This window comes from Agelaius phoeniceus, chromosome 6 (genome assembly GCF_051311805.1).
Source record: "Agelaius phoeniceus isolate bAgePho1 chromosome 6, bAgePho1.hap1, whole genome shotgun sequence".
NCBI classification, from domain to species: Eukaryota; Metazoa; Chordata; class Aves; order Passeriformes; family Icteridae; genus Agelaius; species Agelaius phoeniceus.
Window position 1 is genome coordinate 27169355 of NC_135270.1, and position 22348 is coordinate 27191702.

Consider the following 22348-nt stretch of genomic DNA (forward strand, 5'->3'; position numbering starts at 1 on the left):
GAAGAGGTGACTGATATATATGAACAGGAGATACATCTCAAATCCTTAATGATTCTTAAAGTAATCCATCAGTGATTACATGAAATTACCGTATATGTTTGTAAGGTGAATTAGATTTCCTCACTAATTGTTCAACTTCCAATGATAAAATTTGAGACAACTGTTATTCCCAAGCAAAATGAGACTCTCATAGTTTTCCATATTTCTTCAGTCAGTCACTTCTTTTTCCACTAGAACTTTTCATCCCTTTAATTTTAATGAAAGTAGGCAGCTGGTTGGAAAGACAAATTTCTAGCAGTGTTCTCACTGATGGAAGGGCCAATAGCCCATACTAGATGTTAGAGCATCTAGTGGAAGAAAGTGCTTTAGAACCAGGCTGGTAATTAAGCTTTCTTATCGTTTATACATTTATAGATTTAATCTCAATTTGGTAAATTGTCAAATTGTTGTTAGACCAAATCCTCAGTATCTAACATAAAATAATGGTAAGAATATGCCAAATAATTACATTTGGTGTGAGATCTTGTAGGCAAGATATTCTACAGCTTCTAGTACACCACTGGAAGAAGAAGTAATCCATGAAAGAAATTATTATTCATGTCTGAAACATACGTATAAAGTTGAGTGACAAATCCTACAGCTATTATCAAAATGCCAGAAGACAGCAAAATCCTCATCTAAAGCTTAATATAATTTGGTGTTATCCCGTGGTAATAACTCTGCTCAGAGAGCTGTCTAAGCTTGGCGCAGGGAGAGTGAAACACTGACATTCCAATCAGCCTTCCAACATGTACAAACCAAGGACTTATTTAAAAAAAAAAGAGAACAGGGAATTATGGGATGAAGTTCCCAGACTGCAAAAACTTCCCTAGAATACTGACTTTCTAGTGAAGGTGGCCTTGTGATCTTCTTCTAGTAGCAGCATAGAGGGGCAATAAAGACTGAAATTAAACATATAAGCTCTTGGTAGGTTTTTCTTCTTTTACTGCCATCCACAGATTGTTTTGGTAGGCTCCTCAATATTTATGAGCTTTAAGATTTCATATGCTCAAAGTTGTCTTTTTGGAATGAAGCCTTAAGCGTCTAACTGCCTGTAAACAAAAGATTTATGTGTCCTTCCAGAGCTGATCAACATTCCTATGGAAGGAAATCAGTGAGCATGTTTTATTACAACCAAGGAGATGGTGGCAACAGATGTGAATTTTCATGTGTTAAGGTTTGATACAGCTGTGGCAATTCTGACAGGCTAGTTTTATCTCCTGATTACTGACTCTTCTGTATTTTAAACAGAAATTACTCCCTCAAAGCTTGGTTTGAGACTACAGAAATATAGTTTAATGCTAAATACTGTCAAGTGAAAAGAAGTTTGTTGGTTTCTTTTTTTTCCCCCCAGGTTTTAGCCTTCCCTTTGGTACTCTGGAGATGCTACTATTTATTGGCCTGGAGTGTAATTGCTTAGGATGCAACAATACACAGGTAGCTGAACCCTGTGTTCTGTTGTTGGCCCCAATGTCACACTAGTAATTTCCCAGCAGAAATAGGATGATGTGCTTCTGGGAAAGCTGCCTTTGACTCTGGATGTTTACAGAGGGGTTTTGTTTCACTCTGCATGCCTGTACAAGAAACAATGTCTCTCCCAAGGAAGTGAACTAAAACCAACAAGACCAATACTGCTGCAAGTCTGTCCACGGCTGTCTGGATAGGGTGTCTGCACTCATCAAATTGCATTAATTGTGAAGTTACATGTTGCTTTTCATATTATGAAACTAGCAAATGGTACCTCTAACTGTAATTATTTTTTATAGAAGGGTATTCTGGTGTACCAGCACTTTCAGACAAAGATGTTGTTTTACACCATCCAAATCAGACCCTAGGGGGTCTGCTCTGGACTGTTACTGAAGAAAATTAGCTCTGCCTTTATCTGATGAAAAAAGGAATTAGCCGGCTTCTGAATGGCTATCACAGGTTGGAGTAACTGCAGTTTTGGGAGAGGGATGGTTTCTGGCTTCCTTGTGGGATTTACAGAGCCCTCGGGGTTTATTATGGCCACATTTTCCCATCTGAATCTGTTTGCTTTGTATCCTGCAATCACACCAGGACTAAGCTGCACCGAATCAGGAGGAGTGAAAAATCCCCTTTGATGTTTCCATCATTTGGCAAATGTTGACATGCTTAAGGAAGGTGAATGCTGTTGGAAGGGGAAGGGAGAAGGAGTGAGGCACTCTGGCTGTAGTGGCAGAGGATGAAAACACAACATCTGTCACATCTGAGAGTACTCTGTAGATGACCTGCAGATGCACCATTTTTATAAGTAGTTAGGAAATTTTCATCACGAAACGTTTCAAAGCAAAATTTATGCCAACATGTATTTCTTCAGTGAAGGCAGATTCTGTGAATGGTTTGGGCTTCTGTTGAGCAAGGGAGAAGTTGATTACAAAATGACTAAGAATTAACATATTAATTAAAACTAGTCACCTCTGTAATTGTCTACATAATCCAATAATTCACGTAAATGAAAACCACTAAGAATGCTGAGTGAGTGTTCCAGTTGGTAGTTCTATGATAAATAACTATTTGCACAGGAATATTGAAGTCAAATTCTTTCAGCGAGCAACTGGAATAATATGGAAGTGTCCCAATTAGAACTTGTAATGTCCACAATGCATTAAACTAAGGAAGTTTTAAATATGTCAGTTTTAAATTTGGAGGAAAACATACTAGAAAGAGTTCTTGTCACACAAAAACAAATTTGCTTTGCAATTTTATAAAAGCCAAGAGACAGAATAAAGTGATTTTATAGGTTTAACAAGGGTTTCTCTGGTCAGAGCAGCTCTTAAATATAAATCTGAATTTTAAAAGTATGTAACTTTAAGTGACATAATAAAATTTAATATTAGGCCTTTATTTGAACATGCTAATTCACAGTTCAGATGATATGCGTCTTATGTAACGTAATTTACCTCTAAACAAGCCAGAATGAAGCTGAATGCAGGCTATTCTCACCTCTAATAAACATGTCCAATAATAGTCTCCACCTCATTTTAAAAGAATTTCAGATTAACTGTAGTGAGTGACTCTTTCTGTAGAGAGGTTCCTCCTTCCCCAACAGTTTGTATCTACAGTGTTAATAATTTCCTTGTCAGGAAAATTAGTCATGTTGCTAACTTTCAAAATAAAATTGTCAAATTATTTAGTGATGGTGTAATGAGATTCCCCATTTAGGCAAATAGAGGTAGTTCAGTTGGTAGTGGTAGTAACTTAAGCTTTAAGTTTTAATTTATTAGTGGTAGTGGGACTGTAATAACTGCATATTATTATTTCCTAATATTGCTAGTATGGCAGGCAGAAAAACTGAAAAAACCTAGCAGAAAATTAAAAGGAAATTTAAATGTATCAATTTGAAAAAAGATTAAAGTATTTTCCCTGCTTCTGTTATTAAGATTGTTACATTTATATATGTGTTCATTCATGCTTCTCAGAACGACTTTTGAAAATGGCAAGTATTTTCTGAATAGCTTAGCATGGAAAGCTTTAACTGTTAAGAATTAGGAACAAGTAACTTGAAGTAGTGTTAAAATGATAGCCTGCCTGTGATAGAAATAAATCTCATGTCTGGAAGGCAACTGCTTCCATTCCCATTATGTATTTTCAGGATGCATAATGATATGGAATTCTGTGATATCATACCTGCAAAGCAGAGCACTTTTTATTTTGTCTGAAGGGTCTCTGCTGGGCCTGTGGTCTGATCCCTCAAAGTCAGCAGGGCCACTTGGTGAGCTTGCCCTATTTACAAGCATCACAGAAATTTAATCTTAGCTCAGATAAAAAGTCAGATGTTTATAGCATATTTTGGTAAGTACCATGTCCTAGCCTAGGTAGGTCAGCTGTGCCATGACCTAGGCAGGCAGCTGCAATTCCTAATATCCCCTTCCAAAAGCCTCATTCTGAGCTATGGGTGGCACAGGACCCTTGGGGTGCTGGCAGTACAACCATCACTATGGCCATACACACATCAGGTTGCCTGAAAGCAAGTGCCTCTGGGGTGACAAAGAAAGCTTTCCATACCACTGTCTGAGCCTGTGTTTTCTCTCTGTCTTCATTTCCTCGAGCTCCTTAGCAAAAAGCCCAGCCTGCTGCTGTGTTTTCATCTCAGTGTGGTGTACTGCCACTTGAAGGTGGTCACCTCACTTCAAACAGACATGGGCAGACTGTCCCCTGTACTGTTCAAAATACATCTTGTTTTTGCATTCTGAGCTGATCAAATTATTGCATTTGTTTTCTCTGCAGATGAAGTTTTGCCCCATCCACATGCTTTCTGTAAGAATCATACAAGCTAAGAACATCAAGTCAAGAGACCTGTGTGAGTTGTGGTTTGATTGTGTTTTTAGTCACCTGCAGAGTTTACACAGTGAGCAATATTCTTTAGTTCTGAAGGTATGCAAGCAACATATGCAAAGCACAGCAATATAAATACTAATGCCAGGGCTATAATTAGATCAAATGTCTCAGGTATCATTAGATTGGAGTACATCTCTAGTGGCATTTCAGGGAACTGGTGAAAAACAAGACACCCAGATTAATATTCTGGGCCAAGAAGGGAAGGTAGACTTCATTAGGACACTGCAATCTATGAATCTCCATGGGCAGGAATTTTGCCACGCAGGCTGTGAATTTAGGGACCTTTTATTGAAATGTACCAATTATACACAATAATCAAACATAAATTAGAGAATTTCAAGCCTTCTAAAATACTTTATCTTTCAGGGTATTTGTTGACCAGTCACAATAAACTATATTGATAGTTTTGTTTAAGGACGACCTCTGCAGATCCAGTTCTAAGCCCATGCTGAGCATGCAGGCAAAACAGACTTTGCTGTGTACTTTTGTGTTCAAGTGTCTTAATTCATTATCTCCCCTTCACAGCCTCCTATGCCTCCTACTCCAGGTGTGCTGTGGACCAGCTATTCAGCTGCCATTTTTGCAGAGGTCTCCAATGAGTTCCTCAGTTAGGACAGAGGCATTGAGCTGCCTTTTGTCAGTTTTGAAACTTCTGGCCTGTGTATTCCTCTAGTGAAAAATGACTCAGCAAAAAAAACCCATTGCTTTGCAATGATTTACTCGAGTTAGAGCTGAGACCATCCAAGCCTTGCCATGTAGGACCAAGCCTGGATGTGAGGGAGACCAGAGGGAGTGGTGAATCCCCTGTTGGTTGAATAACTGCCTGCCAAAAACTTCCTGTTCTCCAGTGGCAAGTGCCATGTAGCATCATCCAGAGGTGGACACTAGAAAGGCGTTAGTGTGACAAGGCCTGTATTTCTGAGTTTCAATGACCTCTTCTATCTACTCTATTGAAGGGACAGTTCCACTTTCGTGCCAAAACCTTGCGGGGCAATGTTATTCACTGCTTGATACCAGTCTGAAGTATTTAGGCATCTCGGGCTGCAGTGGAAATCTTCCGTCAAGTCCTGACTCCAGCTCTGAAAGACATCATCTGGGAGATTTCCTTTCACACCGTTGCCAAGCCTCACAAAGTAAATGCGCTTCCCCACCCTGGCTCTCCCCAAAGGATGGCTGCTCGAGGCACTGCCTGCACTAACCATAAGGAATAGATATAGGATGGAAGTGAAATGAAGATTTCCAACTTGCTTGTGCCCTCCAGTTCTTGGCCCATGCTGGTCTTGAGCTGCAACAGATCATCCTGCCTAGTGCCTAACACCTCTCGACAGCCATTATGTCCCCTCCTCATGCTTGTGTGACTCAACTGAGCAAGCCAGACTCTGATCTTGTTGTAATATGCATTCTTCTTTCCTGTAATCATCCTAACAGCCCTTTGTGGAACCAGCTGTAGTTTCAGTTTAACTTTTTAACATCATGGACTGGAATTGTAAGGACTATGCCTGAGGAATTGTCAGTGAGCATAGTCCACTTTCCTCTTTCTCTTCACATGGGAAACGTGGTTCTTAGTATACCTTGTGTGTGCATGTGTACATTTGCAGTTTGTAGTTACTCAGTAATTAGATGGTTTTCCTTGGTTGTTTCCAAATGGTGATCTCTTTACTAATTAAAAAAAAAAGTAGTAATATTTATTAATCTCCAGGATTGTGGCCTAGCCCTACAGTTCCTCTATAACATTGGCATCAGGTTTTTAATTTTTCTCTGCTGCAGTGACAGCATCAGACTGCTATGTACGCTTGTGGCTGCCATCTGCTTCACCTGGAAAGCTTCAGACCAAAACCATCAGGAATTCTGACAACCCTGTCTGGAATGAGACTTTCTACTTTAGGATCCAGAGAGAAGTTGAGGTAGTAAAAAAATAGAATTTTCACCAATTTGAATAGCTCAGAATCCTCAGTAGATACCATGTTGATTCTCTATGCTAAATAACTTAAGAAAATGCTTGCTTAACAGACTGGTTTGCACAGAACAGTAGACAGAAGAAGCAGTACTTTGCTCAGCTGTTTACAGACATTGCTGATGTAAATGCCTGTATCTAAGCTAGTCCAGACTCCCTTTGTTGTCACCTGAGTAAAATAAGCACTACTGTGGCATACTTCGGTACTATATTGGCATGGCTAACTTTGAAAGAGCTTTCTCTCCACTGGTTCTAAGGGAAGAGTAGGGAAGTTGCTGTGGTGTTGGCAATAAATTTAATCCTTCCCCAAATTGTGGAATTTGGAGAACTTTGGGAATGAAGAAACTAAGTCTGTTCTTTGGGTGGGTTATCAGTGGGGTGCAGAGCACTGGCATCTTTTCTGTCTCAGGAGAGCGGGAACCTCTGTTATGAGTAGTTGTTTTCTATTTCACAAGTTTCCCAAGACTGGGTGTAATAATATTCTACATTAGCAGACTACTGAAGAAAAGGACATGCTTTTTTATTCTTACTGCTCTGCTAGTGAAATGGTTGCAAAAATAATTTATACTGATTTTTTTTCTATAATATTTTTTTTGTTTCTGCCTAACAGAAGCTCAATAAGTGTTCTTACTTATTTTTTCTACTACCAGAATATTTTAGAATTGGCAGTGTGTGATGAAGATGCACTCACCAAAGATGACATGCAGTTCACAGTTCTTTTTAATGTTGCTAGAATCAGACCTGGGGAGACAATCCGCGAGATTTTTGCTTTGAAACCAGAGGTAAGGGCTGAAAACACAGGGAGAGATTGACAAGACCTCATTGTCCACATTGTCTTCCATGTTAGGTAGGGTTTGGATCTTCATGAACAGGTAGCCTTATATATCATTATCAATACCTCATCAAAACAGATATAGTTTTGCTTTATTTTTGTGACTTCATGAATTTCTTTTTACAAATTCAGAAAATGAAGCTGCTTCTGTCTCATGATATCTGAGGGCAACATATTTTAACAGGAAGCATTTGCAAATAATAATTTTGTATCTTTTAGAATCTGACAAAATACTTGCTTACCTTTCAGCTTTATCCCACTTTTGCCATTCTTGGGGGAAATTTCTTCATAAATGGCAACTTATTTATTAAAAAGATGAAAACAATTCACTCATCACTTGAACCAAATGCTTCTTTCAGGCTTTTTTCCCCATTGGTGTTCATGCTGGTTTCCTCCTAGTTGATTCAGATTTCTCTAGCCCATAGTAAAGGAACGTCTGTCCTGCTAACACCTTTGGTATTTTATTAAGGAGACCATGAAAGAGAGTTGTCCAGTAAACAAAGCTGGGATAGGTCTCTGACAACTCCCGGGCTTGTCTGAGCTATTGCTGAGGTGTTGCTACACACTCATTACAGGAGGGAGACAGCCCATAAAAACAGCTACTTCCCACATGCTGAAAGCTGTTAACATGGATTTTCCTTGTGACCCTGCTGGCTGGTGCTGTGCACTTCTCAGCCAGTGGGTGAGTCACTGGGAAATACAATGATTCAATAACCACTTCAGTCACTTGCCCAGTTCGTCTCTTCTGGATTCAGCTCAAATGTGCTTTAAATGGTTTGTATGTGAAAATGTCTCTGGTCTTAGTGACATTTCTTGCTGGGCTTTGATGCCTTTCCCCCATGCACATTATCTTGCAGAGAGTCATCATATTTCCTTTTCAATCTAGCTCTCCCTCTCAATCAGAGAGGGAAATATGTATAATTCTACCTATCACACAATGGGAGATTATTAATCTTATGTGCCAGACTTTCACAAGTCTGTGGTTTCTGTGGCAATTTCTGCTTTGGAAAGACACAAAACCAAACTTTTCTTGGAATTATTAACAGAAGAGATGTCAGGCCTTGAAGTGCTTTTTAGGTGTATCTGTGCTGCCAAATTCTTGCAGCCTTCAATAATCCATATTTATTTTACCCATTTCTTTTTAGACAGAGAGGTGCTTTAAGAAATGGGAAAGTTTGGAAGTGGAATTCTGGATGGAAAGAGTGTGAGTAAAACTCCAAAGCTAAAAGGTATAGATCTGCCAGGGAGTAATGATACCTCTGAGGATGAGAAACTTAGAAACTTCTTTCAGCTCTTTCCCCCAGCAGTAAACCTAAATTACAGTGTAAAACTTTTTTTTAAACCTTTTCTAGCTAATTCCACCTTTCAGTATATTTCATACAAATCTTAAACTTCTGTTGAATATGTATATCTAGATCCCAGAGATGTAATAAAATTGTCACAATGTGATAACTTTTACACAAGATGGATGTGAAACTTAACATGAGTGCTCTTCAAATTATTGTTATTAATTGAACAATGCCTAGAACATTGTGGAATTTCTCAGACATCATAAAACTTGTCTTGTATTATTATAACAATGTATACATGGAGTTATGTAGACAGTACCAGAAAAGTCACCCATTTAGCAATAGCTTAGCTAAACTGAAATAACATAAAATCAACAAATAATGAAAATAAGACCATCCCCCTCAAAGTGGTAATCAGCATTGTCTGCAGGAGAACAAGTCCCATAAGATAAATTTTATCTGTCTTTTAAATTCTATCACAGGCTTGGGTGAAGAGAACACCCTAAACTACACATTCTGAAATATTTGAGTTTAGCATTAGCCAAAAAAAAAAAAAAAAAAACCAAAAGAAAAAAAAGTAGTCCAGTGAAAACTGGCTAACTTGTGTGATCAGGAGAAGGAACTGTAAGTAAGACAAATAAGACTTCTTATTCTTAAACATGAGGAAACTGCAGAAAAAAATAATTTGTGTTCTCAGTTAATTTCTCCCACAGTGAAACTCAAAATGTATTTAATTTACCTGTGAGAGCTGCCTTTAGAGATGGTATCATATATGATGATGGTAATCATCTCCTGCAACTGTGGAAGCAGTCACAATCAGAGACAAGAAAGGTCAGAATGAGAAGCAGTGCTTGGGAACTGGATTCAGACTAGAAATAAGAGGAGCATCTTTCTCCATTTAAGTTATAAGGCATTTGGACGATGACCATCCTTAAGAATCAAACCTAGTTATTTAAATACATTTTAGAGTTGAAATAGAAGTTTTAAGCCTGGAAATGGTGTTTGGTGAAATAACCTGGACATACAAAGGTTATGTACTACATAATTTCAGTGGCTCTCTCAGGTATATGAAAGCATTTATGAATGTATGTAACATAGAGGTGTTGGAATATTTGCCTTAGTGAAAGATGCTCTTCGTAGACTCTACACAATACTCATGTAATTAAATAACCACATCCATTCAATGACAGACCAAGGTCTTAAAAGGTAAAATATCTGGGACAAAGACTTTTTATTGCTCACCTCTGTGTTTTGCAGTTATACATATATGGCACAGTGGGAGCTAATTCTTATTTGCCATTCATTTGTGATCAGCCATAAGTAATAATATGAACTAGTCAGAAATGTCTTTCCTAATAAATGTTTGCAGAACACATTAATAGTAGTCTTTGCTTTCCCCAAGTCATATGGTCACTTATTAATAGTGGGACATGATTCCACATTTACCAATATGCCTTTGTTCTGCTGTAACTTAGCACATAGTTTTAAGCATTAGGATTTTTATGAGCTTTCCTGTCTGTCTTTTTGTTTGGCTGCTGTATTTTGGTTCACATGCTTAGCACAGGATCATGTATTTTGCCTTTTAGAAAACAAATTGTGATAACTTACCTATATTCAAGTGGGAAAGGTCATATAACTGCTATTTAAAAAAATTAAACAAAACACACCAAATCCATCTATTCACACAGGTTTTTTTGTTTCTTACTTGTTTTTATCTTTTCAGTCCTGGCCCTCCAGAGCATCTCATTACCAATGATGTCCTAGTGGTAAGGTTCACATAAGAATTTATCTTGGAGTGACATCTGCTTCATTTTGGTCCTCTCCTCTTCCCCCCATTTTGTAGAAAGAACACAACCTACCATGATAGATAAGAACATTAAACATTTAAAGTCAGAATTATGGGACAGTGCCCTTGTGTTACAGCTCAACTGTTGCCCTCTCCAGAAAAAAACCCAGCAGCTGTGAGTCCTTAAAGTCCTCAGCTATTACAGATGTCACTATGTTGCCAAGCTGTGGTTTGTTACTCTTGCAGAACCCCATATTTATTGGTGTTCAAAGTGAAAACTGATTGTGTTTGTCGTAACCCAGCATGGCACTTGGCAGGAAAAACAAAGGTTATAAAAGGTCTGTAGAAGACAATAGTAGGTGTTCAGTGTGCTTATGACTGGAAGGGTATCTAATGTAACAGCTTTTTGGGAAATGAGTTTTTTAATAAAGAGTTATTTTAGCTGTTGAAACACAGAGCTCTGTGTTGTTGGTAGTCAGCATGTGGTACATTACCTGTCTCCTCGGGCTGGCCCAGCAGCTGAGGAGTACCTAGAACTTCATGCCAACTCCTCCAAGCCTGTCATGGCTCCCAGATGCTAGCCCTTGATACCCCTGAGGCAAAGTAACACATATTGTATTCTTTCCCCCTCATTTTCTGTGTGAGGCACAAGAGTTGCAATGACTGGCATGCATTGTTCCTGAAATGACTTGGAAAACTGTCCTGGCATGAGTTATTAAAGGTGAACTGGAGTGACTCAGGTGGAGGGTAGGGTGGAATAAATTCATGATTTCCCTACATTAGGGCCAATAAGATGATGCTTTGTAGGCTAATCACTGCCACAATACACAGAAACTCATCATCAGGTATTTTCATCCACCCTTCCTAAATAATTGTTAGATATATGTGTTTGGGCACCAGTGTGTTGTACAGTTTCCTGATTTTGGGGTAATTTGAATGTGTTAACAGCCTCAGACAATGCACCACTGTATTGACACTCTGACACAGTGCAACTTGGTCTACTATCCTGGAATACTGAGCTCTGAATTTTCTCTTGGATCACTCCCAGCACTGAGACCAGTTCAGCTGGCTCAGTATTATAGGTGGTGGTTGTCTGCATGATGTTTCATTATTTGCAAGCAGATATGTTATTTGCTTTCTTCACCCTTTTCCATTTTTTTTTTACAGTCTCGTGAGGTTTGCTGCTTGGAAGTACATGTGGACATTAATGAAAGCAGGAAATACTTGAAAGGTATGGCAATTTCACTGTGAACTTAGGACGTGACCAAACCAACCCTATTATAGTCATTCAGACCCAGAGGGAGGCATTTTAGAGTACAGAGAAAAATAAGAATGCTCTAAATTATATATAGGTAGTGATATATGATCTAAATAATAAAATGCAATGCATTGAAATGCCCTGAACTGCTCTGGACTGGTTTCTGTGTTTTTTCCTTGGAGCTATCAAGTTTGGACACTTCCACTTGCTGGTGGAAGTAAGAGAAGATACTGACTCTGGGAGCACTCCAAGCTATGGGGGTAGAGGCAGGAGTACCAGGTCCTGTGCTGGAGGAGACTTGCTGGTGGGGTAGTTTACAGAGGAGCTACCACAGAAAATTACTCCACCAGAAAGTTTGCCAACTTTGCTAGCTCTTTTGCCTGAACAGCAGTATTATTCTCTAAACAAACCTGTTTTTACTAGAGGGCAAAAATCTCGTGCTTACGGTGCCTGCATCCCATGAGAGAACCCAGAAGACGACAGAGGACACCGATACTTTCTACTTCCACTGCGTGAAGGCTTGGGAGCCAGTTCTAAAAGTCAGGCTGCAGGTAACAGGCACCACACACTGCTGCTGTTCATACTGCTTGCTTACTTCTGGTGTGACCAAAACAGTAAAGAACTGCACTGTTTCTGCTCTGTGAATACAACCTATTATTCTTGTTTTTTTATAGAAAGTTTCTGATAAGGAAGATGACAACAGCAATTTAAGTGACACCTTAACAGTACCACTGAAATTTCTCCCTGTTGGACATAAAGTGAAAGTAACCCTTCCCATAAGACATGTAAGTGTTTCATAATTTGTGTCTGGAAAGAAGCGTAGAATAACCCTCACTATTTAACACATTAATATTTAAAAAAACAAACCCCAAAACAACAGCCAAAAAGTATGCAGGGTGGCAGTGGTGGGACTTTTCAGGAGGCACTGAAAATCTGGATTCAAAACTTCTCTTTTCCCTGCACTCATGTTCCTGCTATCATCTCTTTGTTTACAGAATGTACCACTACAGTTGTACCTCCAACTAAATGCTTGGTAAGAGGACTGGTTCATTTTTTTTTCTCTGAAGGTTTTATTGCTCTTTGAACTGTGAAATCTAGAACAGAGTATCCTTTATTTAGATATAAGGAATGCACAAGACTTGGGGCAAAATGGGACAATATTTGTCATCATTAAAGAGTCACCACAACAGCTCAAAGCTAAATATCCTTGGGGCAAATGAGTCCCACCAAGATGCAAAAAAATTGTGAGAGTTTCAAATGGTGAGGGACTTAGTCACTGGGTATCCTTTGCATTAAAGAATCAAAAACTAAGACTAGAGGCTTCTTCAAAAGGGGCACAGAAAAAAGGCAGAGTGAAAAGAGAATTTGAAATAATGAAACATCAGAGTCCATGTATTACCCAAATGACACATGTTCTCTTAAGAAAATGGACTTGTGGCTCTGGTGATATCAAGACAAAGAGGTATAAACTAGGGAAGATGAAATGTTGCATTGTAAAATAATGTGTCAGACAAGAAACAAAGAAAAATTATTTTAATATCTTTTTCATTGTACAGTTTCTGTATAAATCTGCAGTACAAATGCTCATGAAAGACTTTGTTAGGTTGAAGTCATCCTTTACTGAGAAGTCGTATGAAGCAGAAATAGAAAGGATTCAGCTTACAAAGCTACTGGAAGTCAAAGAAGCCCTTCTTTGTTTTGCATATTTATTAACCTTATCTGACAGTAAATCTTACACTGAAACAATAAAGAGACTATGTAGAAGCAAAGAAGTTGATTTGTTTGCAAATGAAAGATACATTTCTGTAAAAATCAGAACAAAGAATCAGGATTTTTAATGAATTCATTAGATTGCAGTTGCTGGAAATAAATCCATATACATTTTAAGCACCAATCCTGTGCCTCTGAATTTATTTGTTGCAGCACAGAAAAACTAGATGTGCGCTTAGGGTATGATCTGTGCCAAGGAGAGCAGGAGTTCCTGCATAAGAGGAAGAGAGTCGTTGCTGGTGCCCTGAAAAGGGTTCTTCACCTGGAAAGAGATCTACATGGACATGAGGTCTGTGCTTTGGAATCCAAGCATGGGGTGTGGGTGTACTGGATTAGGATTGGCACAACTCCCCTCGAAATTTCTAGTAATATTTGCATGTTGCTAACAAACCCATTGATTGGAATGGCACCAGAGCAGAGGCTCTCAGTGTGGCATACCCCAGACTCATGTAAAATTTCAGCTCAAGTATTCATCCCTCCAATCTTTTCAATGGGCCAAAAACAAGGATGTAATAATACCACTCTTCAAACACAGTTTCCAACAGTATGGTGCCGCAAGTCGGCAAGACATGAGGCATTGTGTAGGATACAGCCTAGTAAGGCAACCCAAACCAATAGGAAAACAAGAGTATTGGAAATTCACCTCACAAAAATACTTATAAAATCAGTGTAATGTCACTTATTTAGACTTACTTTTTTTCTTTCTTCATTCTCAGAACACTTCTTACAAAAAGTAAACATTTTTTGTGGTGAAGAAAGAACATTAGAACATTTTATAACAAGCTGAAGTATGTTTTGTCACCAAGATACAGGGTGACTTTTTAAGGGAAAACTTATTATCTTACTGGAATTGTATTTGTTAAATGAATACTGTCCAAAGAATCAGCAGCATTCAAAAAACTTCCTTAATCTATTTTAACTGCATTTATTGCAATTTGTTGTTGTTTATAACGAAATCACATAATTATCTACTTTTAATCATTGCAATTCCAATTATAGGGAGCAAAGGTAAGAAGGAAGGTTAAAATGACTGCATATTCAAACTCATCCAAGCATTGAGGTTAAGAGTCTCTGGAGGTTAATTTCAGTAGGGTACTGGTAAAGATTGGCTAAGTGGTGATTTAATTCATTGTCCTCCAATGAATCTGCTGAAGAAATTCTGAGAGCTGTAATTAGACTTTTCCAAGTAGCAAGGGAGTAACTTTCTGAGAATAATCCTTGTGTTTTGGACAGGTCCCAGTAATAGCTGTTATGGCAACAGGTGGAGGTCTCAGAGCAATGTCAGCTATGTTTGGCCATCTCTTAGCTCTTCAGAAGCTAAATCTGTTGGACTGTGTCACCTACCTCACTGGGGCTTCTGGCTCAACATGGTACGTATAGAAAATGAGATTGGATTTGGAATGACTGTGACTACTTTTCCACACAGTAGGAGATGAATCTGTTTCAGACCTACATTGTTAACAAGTGAACATAATTCCCTCATGAAGCTCTTACTGTTGGCTCTCAATTATGAATTCAGTTTAAAGAAAATCAGGCTCACTGAGTCTCTTTAATTGATTGAAGTAATTGTGTAAATGTATCAATTTTCCAATATCATCTAAATAAATGGATGATTTTCTAACATTTCTGCTTCTTAGGACCCTAGCAGACCTGTATGAGCATGCTGACTGGTCACAGAAGTCTCTTGAGGGGCCACTTAAAGCAGTAAAAGAACAAGTGACAAAATGCAAACTCAACCTTATGTCTATAGACCATCTGAAGTATTATCACAAGGAACTTGCTGAAAGGGCAAAAGCAGGACATGTGCCATCTTTTACAACTCTGTGGTCACTTGTTCAGGAGATGTTCTTGCATGAACGGGTAGGTACATGGTCTTGCCACACATCTGGGAAACACCACTTTCCTTAGAGCCTTACTCTTGGAGGGCACGATGTAATGTGTGTAATAAATCCAAAGAGACTGAGCCATCCCAATGTGGTTTGTAAACTATAACAGAGGGTCTTGTAGTCAGGATTTTCAGAGTAGATAATCATTTGAAGGTGCCTCTGTCCTAGGATGCCCAACAGCTAGTGACTTCAGTAGGCAAACTCCCAGAAAGAACTGAGGAATTGCCAGCCGCCACTCTCCCTGAAAAGGCAGATTTTTAAAGTCTGCTTCTAGTTTGACATTTGAAAGTTAGAGTAATGTGTCCTGATGTGAATATTAATCTCAACTTTAATAAAGATCCATGGGATGCAGGCAGTCAAGGCACTTGTATATTCTAATGAAGAAGTTACTGGGTACCCAAAAGGCAGCCAGGAAGGAAAGTGCAGGAACATGAAGGAAAAGGTCTCTTAAGAAAATGTGACTTACAGATTCCTCTGTGTTGTAAAATATCTGTTATCAATCTTTAAATTTTTACTTGGGTAGATTGTGCCAGTGTTATGCTTTTACAGAGGTTTACTGTGATTTTATCTCACTGATTAGCCAAGAAAGTACAAACTCACAGACCAGCGCAAGGCACTGGAGCATGGACAAAACCCACTGCCTTTCTATGCAGTCCTCAATGTGAAAGAGGAGAAGTTTGGTACTTTCAAATTTAGAGGTAGGTGTTCAGGGAGTTTCTTCTGATTCTGGGTATGGATTAAAGAGGATTTGGAGGGAGGTGTCCATGTGGGGACAAAAAAGGGGGAATACATCAGTTGCTTGCTCTCACTCAGTATTCATCTTTTAATAAAATGTTTGTCTTTTTGCAAACTGCTTGGTTAGAAAGAGCATGTCTGCTGGATAGCATCCTAAGCCATAAACAGGACATTAATTAAAAATCAGTGAAGTACTATTTTTGCAACAGACACTGTGAGTGAGTGTGGGCAAATCATCTGATCTTTTCCTGCCATGCCTATAAAATGGCTTTGATGCTTCCTTAGTTTCTAGGGGCGCTGTGAAATGTAATTGTCACTTCCTAAATATGGCACTGATGCGGGTATGAGAATGGAGTGGAATATGATTGCTGTGATGGGTGTGATATGACATCCTTTGGCCACATTCAACAAAAGGTGTTAAAAGCAGTAGATACTGGAAAGAAAAAACAATTAATCCCTATATTTATTTATGTTTATAACTACTCTTCTACATCCATGCCACACTGTAATTTCTAGTGTGATGCTGATGTCTTCAGGCTGCTTTGTTTTATCTTGTAGGCTGGCAGTTTTGGGTTAATAGAGCTTTCATGCCAGTCACTCCTTGCAATTCACACAACTCTTGCATGAAGTACAGTTGGTGCTCTTGATTTAGAGAGGCAAGTGTGATCCCAGAATCTTTATACAGAAATAAATATCTAAGCATTTGAACCAAATGTTAGATCTTTTCTGAGTTGAAAAAGCTAGTTCCTTTGGGTTGTAAATAATATCTCAGTTTTTAGGGAAGTAGACAGTGGAGCTTGCAGTACAAAAGTGCAGATAGTACAGAGCTGCTGAGACAAGCAAGATCCTTGGGAAGGTTTGGGGGTATTATTTTTATTGCAGCAAACATGCCTCATGTAAATTCTTTGTAGAGTGGGCAAATTTCTCTCCTTACGAAGTGGCCATACCAAAATATGGAGTCTCCATTCCTTCAGAATATTTTGACAGCGAGTTCTTCATGGGAAGGAGAGTGAAGAAGCTGCCAGAATCTTGGATCTGCTATCTGGAAGGTGACATAGCAGTGCTATGTAGTTAATCACAGCCTTGTAGAAAGTGTGGTATTTGCTAGTCACAGGCACAACACTCCTTGCCAGCACTTCTGCTTTAGGTCTTAAATCAATGGGCTTTTTACCCTTTCATACACTTCTGGTCTTTGTGTATCTTCTTTCCTTCTGTCCTCCCTTTTCACCTGGGTAGATTTGGAAAAGTTGCAGCATAGTTCCTGTTCCATTGCCTAAACCAAACAAGATGGTGGAAAAGGCAAGTTGAGGAAATAGTAAGTGTTTCTTCCCTGATCAGTCTCCAACTCTTCAACTTCATAAACTGTAATTCTAGATGAAGCATTACTGGGGTAGAATTGGAAGGAGCTGAGAATAAAACATGTCATCTAGAACAAGTCACAAAGGCAGGAGCTACTTGAGCTTTGTGGCTTGAGGATGTCACTAACCTTCTCTGCCCATAAGGATGAAGGAGGGCCTTTTGACCTCCAACAACTACTTTGACTGGCCATTTTGCCACCAAAGGCAAAGAAAAAGCAGCTAGTAGAGGAATCAATCTGTCTCAGGCAGATTCTAAATCCTTATAAGTGTTTTAGTTTTGATACCAAACACAAGGGTAGAGGATAAAAGCCCCATATTTATCTCACTGTGTAGTCTGATAGAAATTCAATTTCAATGTAAGTACCTGGCATAGAGCTTAATGAGGAAGGATAGTTCTTTTCCAAAAGCAGACTAACAGATGGAGCCAATTCTATTTTGAACCTGGACCAGCTGCACTCCACAGAAACAAAACATGCCTGGAAGGAAGAAAATGAGTCTTAGATCAGTTTAAATAATAAATCAGTTTAAAGAAGGCCTTTATGCTTACATGGCTTCACCATGCTTTCAAAGCCTACTTTCTCTCACAAGTACACAGGAAACTTTCTACAACATCTTTTGGGTGACTGATACCTCTTATTTTGTTACTCTGTACTATGCAGTGAATGTTCTGTGTGTAGTTACCTCCTGAGAATTAGCACTGAAGTGCTTACACCACAATGTTTGAACTCTCTGAGAACTGCTGCTTAAGTTGTGTCATGATGGGGTCAGGTTGGGTGGGCTAATAATGTGTAGCATGGATATTTACAATAGTCAGTGGTTAACATGTGGTAGTGCAGTACTTTTCCCATGTGTTTTAACTTGCAGGTCTTTGGACAAACATCTTTACTAGGAATTTGCTGGATGGCTTGTACTGGTCCTCAAATTCAAATGAATTCTGGGAACGATGGTCCCAAGATATGGTAGATATAGGTAAGAGTTTCTAAAGTGTTGCCTCATTGTGGATCTTCCAGCATGATTTTAATCTCTATCATGATTGCTATGTCCTTTTCTCTTCTCTCTTTTTCCCAGAGGCATGCTTCATGTTATTACAAATGTTTTTCATTTAAAGTTTCCTCATGGTCTGCTAAATGGCTCTGCCTGTTACTGCAAATAAGAAGCTTGGCTTTTACTTGTGGGCAAAAGTACAAAGCCAGTGTGTCATTTGAAAGAGTAAAACACAAAAACTGTGCCTGCTTTAAAGAAAACTAAATATCTCTTTGGTGAATGGCATGGGTCATGTGCACATGTTTTCCAGCAGCCTGCAAGAAACAGGGATGAGAGTGACCCACAGGAAGACAACAAGGGCAGCTAGCCAGCAGAGGTGTCTGACAAGGGCAGATTGCTGTTGTTTTTTTCTCTATTTCATGGTTTCTTCTCTATTTCAGAAAAACATTCTCCTGAGGAAGATGTTACTGTTATTGAGCCTCCATCTTGCTTGTCAGGAAAGTTGTATGAAATGTTTCAGGACATCATGACCAAGCGTCCACTGCTGGGAAAGTCTCATAATTTCCTGAGAGGCTTAGAGTTTCACAAGGATTATATCCATCAGAAAAAATTTATTGAATGGAAAGGTAACTGCAACAAAGAGTTAGCTGCACTGTGCAGGTAACATCTCAGATTTTGTTTTTTAGACTTTGGAAAACTCATATTTGTTTCAGGAAATTGGCTGAGTTGGACCTATATTCACGGTATCTGTTTCTTTAGGGTAACAGGTTAAAATTAACTAGTCCATGGACTGCTCTTTCACTTCCAGAAGATACCTGTAATTTGGGTCAAGAAGTGCTTTTCTACAGGAATTTTGTCACTCTGCATAGGTACAGTAGTCAAAAGATTTAGGAAGGGCAGAATCTTTTGAGGTCAAGAAACAAAGGGAACACCAGAAGTATAAAATAGCAGGTTATTATGTGGATCAGATGAAGGAAAGGACTAGTTGCAAGCATGTGGTTTTCCATATATTTGGTGTTTCTGCCTGATGAATTTACCATCCAGATACCTCTCTTTAACCCCTCAGAAACACCAAAATCCAGCTACAGAAAGTTAACATAGGTTTAGACTTTAAATGTTAAAAGAACAGATATATAGACTTGATTTAAAAATTGAAGAGCCATTTTCTATGGCCTTTGCTCTTTAGGCAGGCAGCAATAGTTCTATCTCAAAACCTATGAAACAGTCTGTGAAATGATAGCAAGGTGATGGAGCTGAGGTTTTCTGCATCATAAATCTTCCTATAATCCCAGCATCTTTATATATTCCATGAACATGTAGCAGTGTGGGAGTACCCCACATTATTGAGGTTAATCTGACTTCAGCAAGAAAGCACACGTTCTCTGCCTTCTCTGAGCCCTCCTCTTTGGCAAATTGCATTTTCTCTCCCATTTTAGGCAAGTTACAACGTGTTTTGTCCCTCTCTGCCCTTGCTACACAGTTTGCTGACAATGTGGAGAGACGGTGGTGCATTTCTGTGGGTTAAGGCAGAGCCCACAGTGTGCTATCTTCTTTTAAAATGTTCAGTAAGCAAAATGTCTGTGTCCTAAAAGGGTCTGCACTAAGAAAACAAATGAAAGAAGGTGAAAAACAAGTAACATAAGAAGGGTGGGTGAGAGAAGGAACAAGAAAGTAGCTTCAGAAGGTGGATGAAGGATGAAATTGACAGTCAGTAAATGTTAAAAAACATAACTGTCCTTATATTTGCTGACAATTTTGTAAAGACACATGGGTAGAAGCAGATTTCAATGAGGATGTCAAGTAAGTTAGCATAGGAACACTAATGACTATCTCAAGGTAGATATTCTACAAATAAACTAAAATATGTGGAAAGCATGAAATCCAGAGTGGGAAAAGGGAAACTGAAAGTCTGGATGGGAAAAATTATCAGGTTTTCCATCTTCTTTTTGCTGCCTGTGTAAGATCAAGCTAAACCCAGGTATGGATCCATGTCTAGGAGTAAGAGGAGATGCCAGGTCTGTGTGCAGAAATGAATCTTGTGGTAGATGAAGTCTTAAGAATAGAGCTTTGTTTTAGAGGCTTCCCTGAAGCTCTGGTTATCTGACATATTAAAACAAGACTTTCCTTGCCTAATTTTCTTCATGAGAAATTGAACTAATAATCTGGATTTAGCTTAATGTCTTTTCAGTGGCATTCAGGCTTCAAAGGATATTTCTGAGACAGGATTTCTTGAAAATCTCTATTTGGATGTGGGATGAAAGAGGGGATTCTCACAAGAAAAGTGTCTACTTGTAGTTCACATACACAGTCATGAATAAATGCTGCGAAGTTCCATCTCTGTGATAAGAAAACAGGGGTAATGGAATTTAATCTAAAAATGTTCACCAGGCCAAATAAAACTAAAAAGTGTGCTCTGTTTCTTCTGTGAGGGACTGCAAGCAAATGTCTCTTATTACAGTTGAATCTCTGAATTCTCAGCAGCCTTGAATGCTAAAATAAGCACATTTTGTAAAGACCTGACAGGGAGGGAATGGAAAAATTATGAATTATTACTTCAAGCTGGTGTGAAACATTCCAGGCTATGGAACAAGCGACATTTACTCGGCATGGTTTAAATCAACACTACAAAATGAGGCCAAGGAAGCAGAGCAATTGAATGAATTGAAATGCTGAAACTTAGCAACAGTATTTCTGTGATCAACAGTTTCTTAAAATGCCTAAACATAATTATTTGAAGCTCAAGTATTCTGCTCTGGGCTTTGCTGCCTCATTTTGTGAACTTGAGGAACACTCTCAAACCACTATTTTGATAGTTAAAACTGTGGCAAAATATTCCCTGTTCCATGGGACTGAAAGTGCACTAGAGGAACAGTAAAGGACTTGCTGTCTACAGGGCAAGCTGGAGAGGTTGCTAGCAGAGAATTAGGAGTCTAGCTATCAGAAACTGGCTTTAGATTTCAACTTACCAGTTGGTGTAATCCCCTTTTGGCATCAATGTGAAGTTTAATTAATTCAAGCAGTATTTTAAGCTGTAGGTAGGTGATGTTGTATGTATGATGTGGTATTTTTTTACAGCGTGGCTGATAGTTAATATGACATCACTGAAAGCAAGTTGAAGTCAGACTTTTCTACCTGAAAGAGGGGTTTAAGGCAAAGCCTGAGAAGGCAAAAGCAAAAAAAGAGCAATGCAGAAGTGCAATGATGTATTGCATTTGTTAGCTGTGTTGCTACACTGTGAAATTGTTTTTGTTGTTTGCATTTTTCCCAGTTCTTAGGGGGAAAAAAAAATAATCTGTTGAAGTTTATATTCTGTGAAAAATGACTCCCCAGAGCAACTGTGAGGTCAGTGGAGCCTGTGTCTCACCTGTCCTCTGTCTGGCTGCCCCACAGCCTGCCTTTGTGACTGTGCCTGGGAGAGTGTGGAAACAGGCCAGGTGTGTCCAGATGTGCAGTTTGAAGGCTCCTGAGGCTGTGTTTGTGGGCTCATGTTGTGGAGAGAGGTGACTCCAGTCTGGAGGGTAACCAAGGAGCTGCCCTTAGCATGTAGTACAGACAGAATTACTCACTCTTTCTTTCCTAAAAATGCACCACTAACTATATTAAAATGTTTTTCAGACACTGTGCTGGATGGTTTCCCTAACAATCTGACACCGCTGCAGAAGTATCTTTGTCTGATAGATGTTGGCTACTTCATCAACACCAGTGGTGCAGCACTTTTCAAGCCAGAGAGGAATGTAGATGTCATTATATCCCTTGATTATGGTTTGGGACATGTGTTCAAGGTGAGAAAATTAACTTTGTGCTTTGCAGAGTAAAACTCTTCTTGTCTTATTAAAACTTTTAAGTAAGTGGCTGTCTAAATCTTAATCATATATCACCATACCTTGAAGGAGGAAAGAAACTTCCTTCAAGAATGGAACTATAGAAACTGTTAGGCTCTTCTTCTGTAGGGGATTACAACATATACTTCCTATAATCCTCAGGGAATTGCAGTAACAATTGTTTGCTGGAGACATGCCTGTGACCTCTCCTGGTCTGTCATGATGAATTCTGAGTGTGACTTTGGGTCATTCACTTGGGATTGTAAAAAATGTTACA

At 38.9% G+C, this 22348-nt stretch overlaps 1 protein-coding gene across 6 annotated transcripts in view; it reads left to right on the forward strand.

The window, feature by feature from the left end:
• The window catches only part of PLA2G4B (phospholipase A2 group IVB), a 49599-nt gene that overhangs the window by 20995 nt on the left and 6256 nt on the right, over positions 1-22348 (forward strand). The window contains exons 3-21 of one of the 6 annotated variants that reach the window (XM_077180196.1): positions 1394-1476; positions 4288-4360; positions 5355-5531; positions 6166-6302; positions 7003-7134; positions 8330-8388; positions 10197-10239; positions 11427-11490; positions 11941-12068; positions 12192-12302; positions 12513-12550; positions 13441-13576; positions 14521-14657; positions 14925-15147; positions 15754-15871; positions 16820-16957; positions 18131-18235; positions 18691-18876; positions 21866-22032. In XM_077180196.1, the coding sequence (XP_077036311.1) occupies positions 1394-1476; positions 4288-4360; positions 5355-5531; positions 6166-6302; positions 7003-7134; positions 8330-8388; positions 10197-10239; positions 11427-11490; positions 11941-12068; positions 12192-12302; positions 12513-12550; positions 13441-13576; positions 14521-14657; positions 14925-15147; positions 15754-15871; positions 16820-16957; positions 18131-18235; positions 18691-18876; positions 21866-22032 (2255 nt within the window). Of the gene's footprint in view, positions 1-1393; positions 1477-4287; positions 4361-4923; positions 5532-6165; positions 6303-7002; positions 7135-8329; positions 8389-10196; positions 10240-11426; positions 11491-11940; positions 12069-12191; positions 12303-12512; positions 12551-13440; positions 13577-14520; positions 14658-14924; positions 15148-15753; positions 15872-16819; positions 16958-18130; positions 18236-18690; positions 18877-21865; positions 22033-22348 lie in introns of those variants that run through there. The other 5 variants (XM_077180199.1, XM_077180197.1, XM_077180198.1 and 2 more) reach the window with 5 other exon arrangements.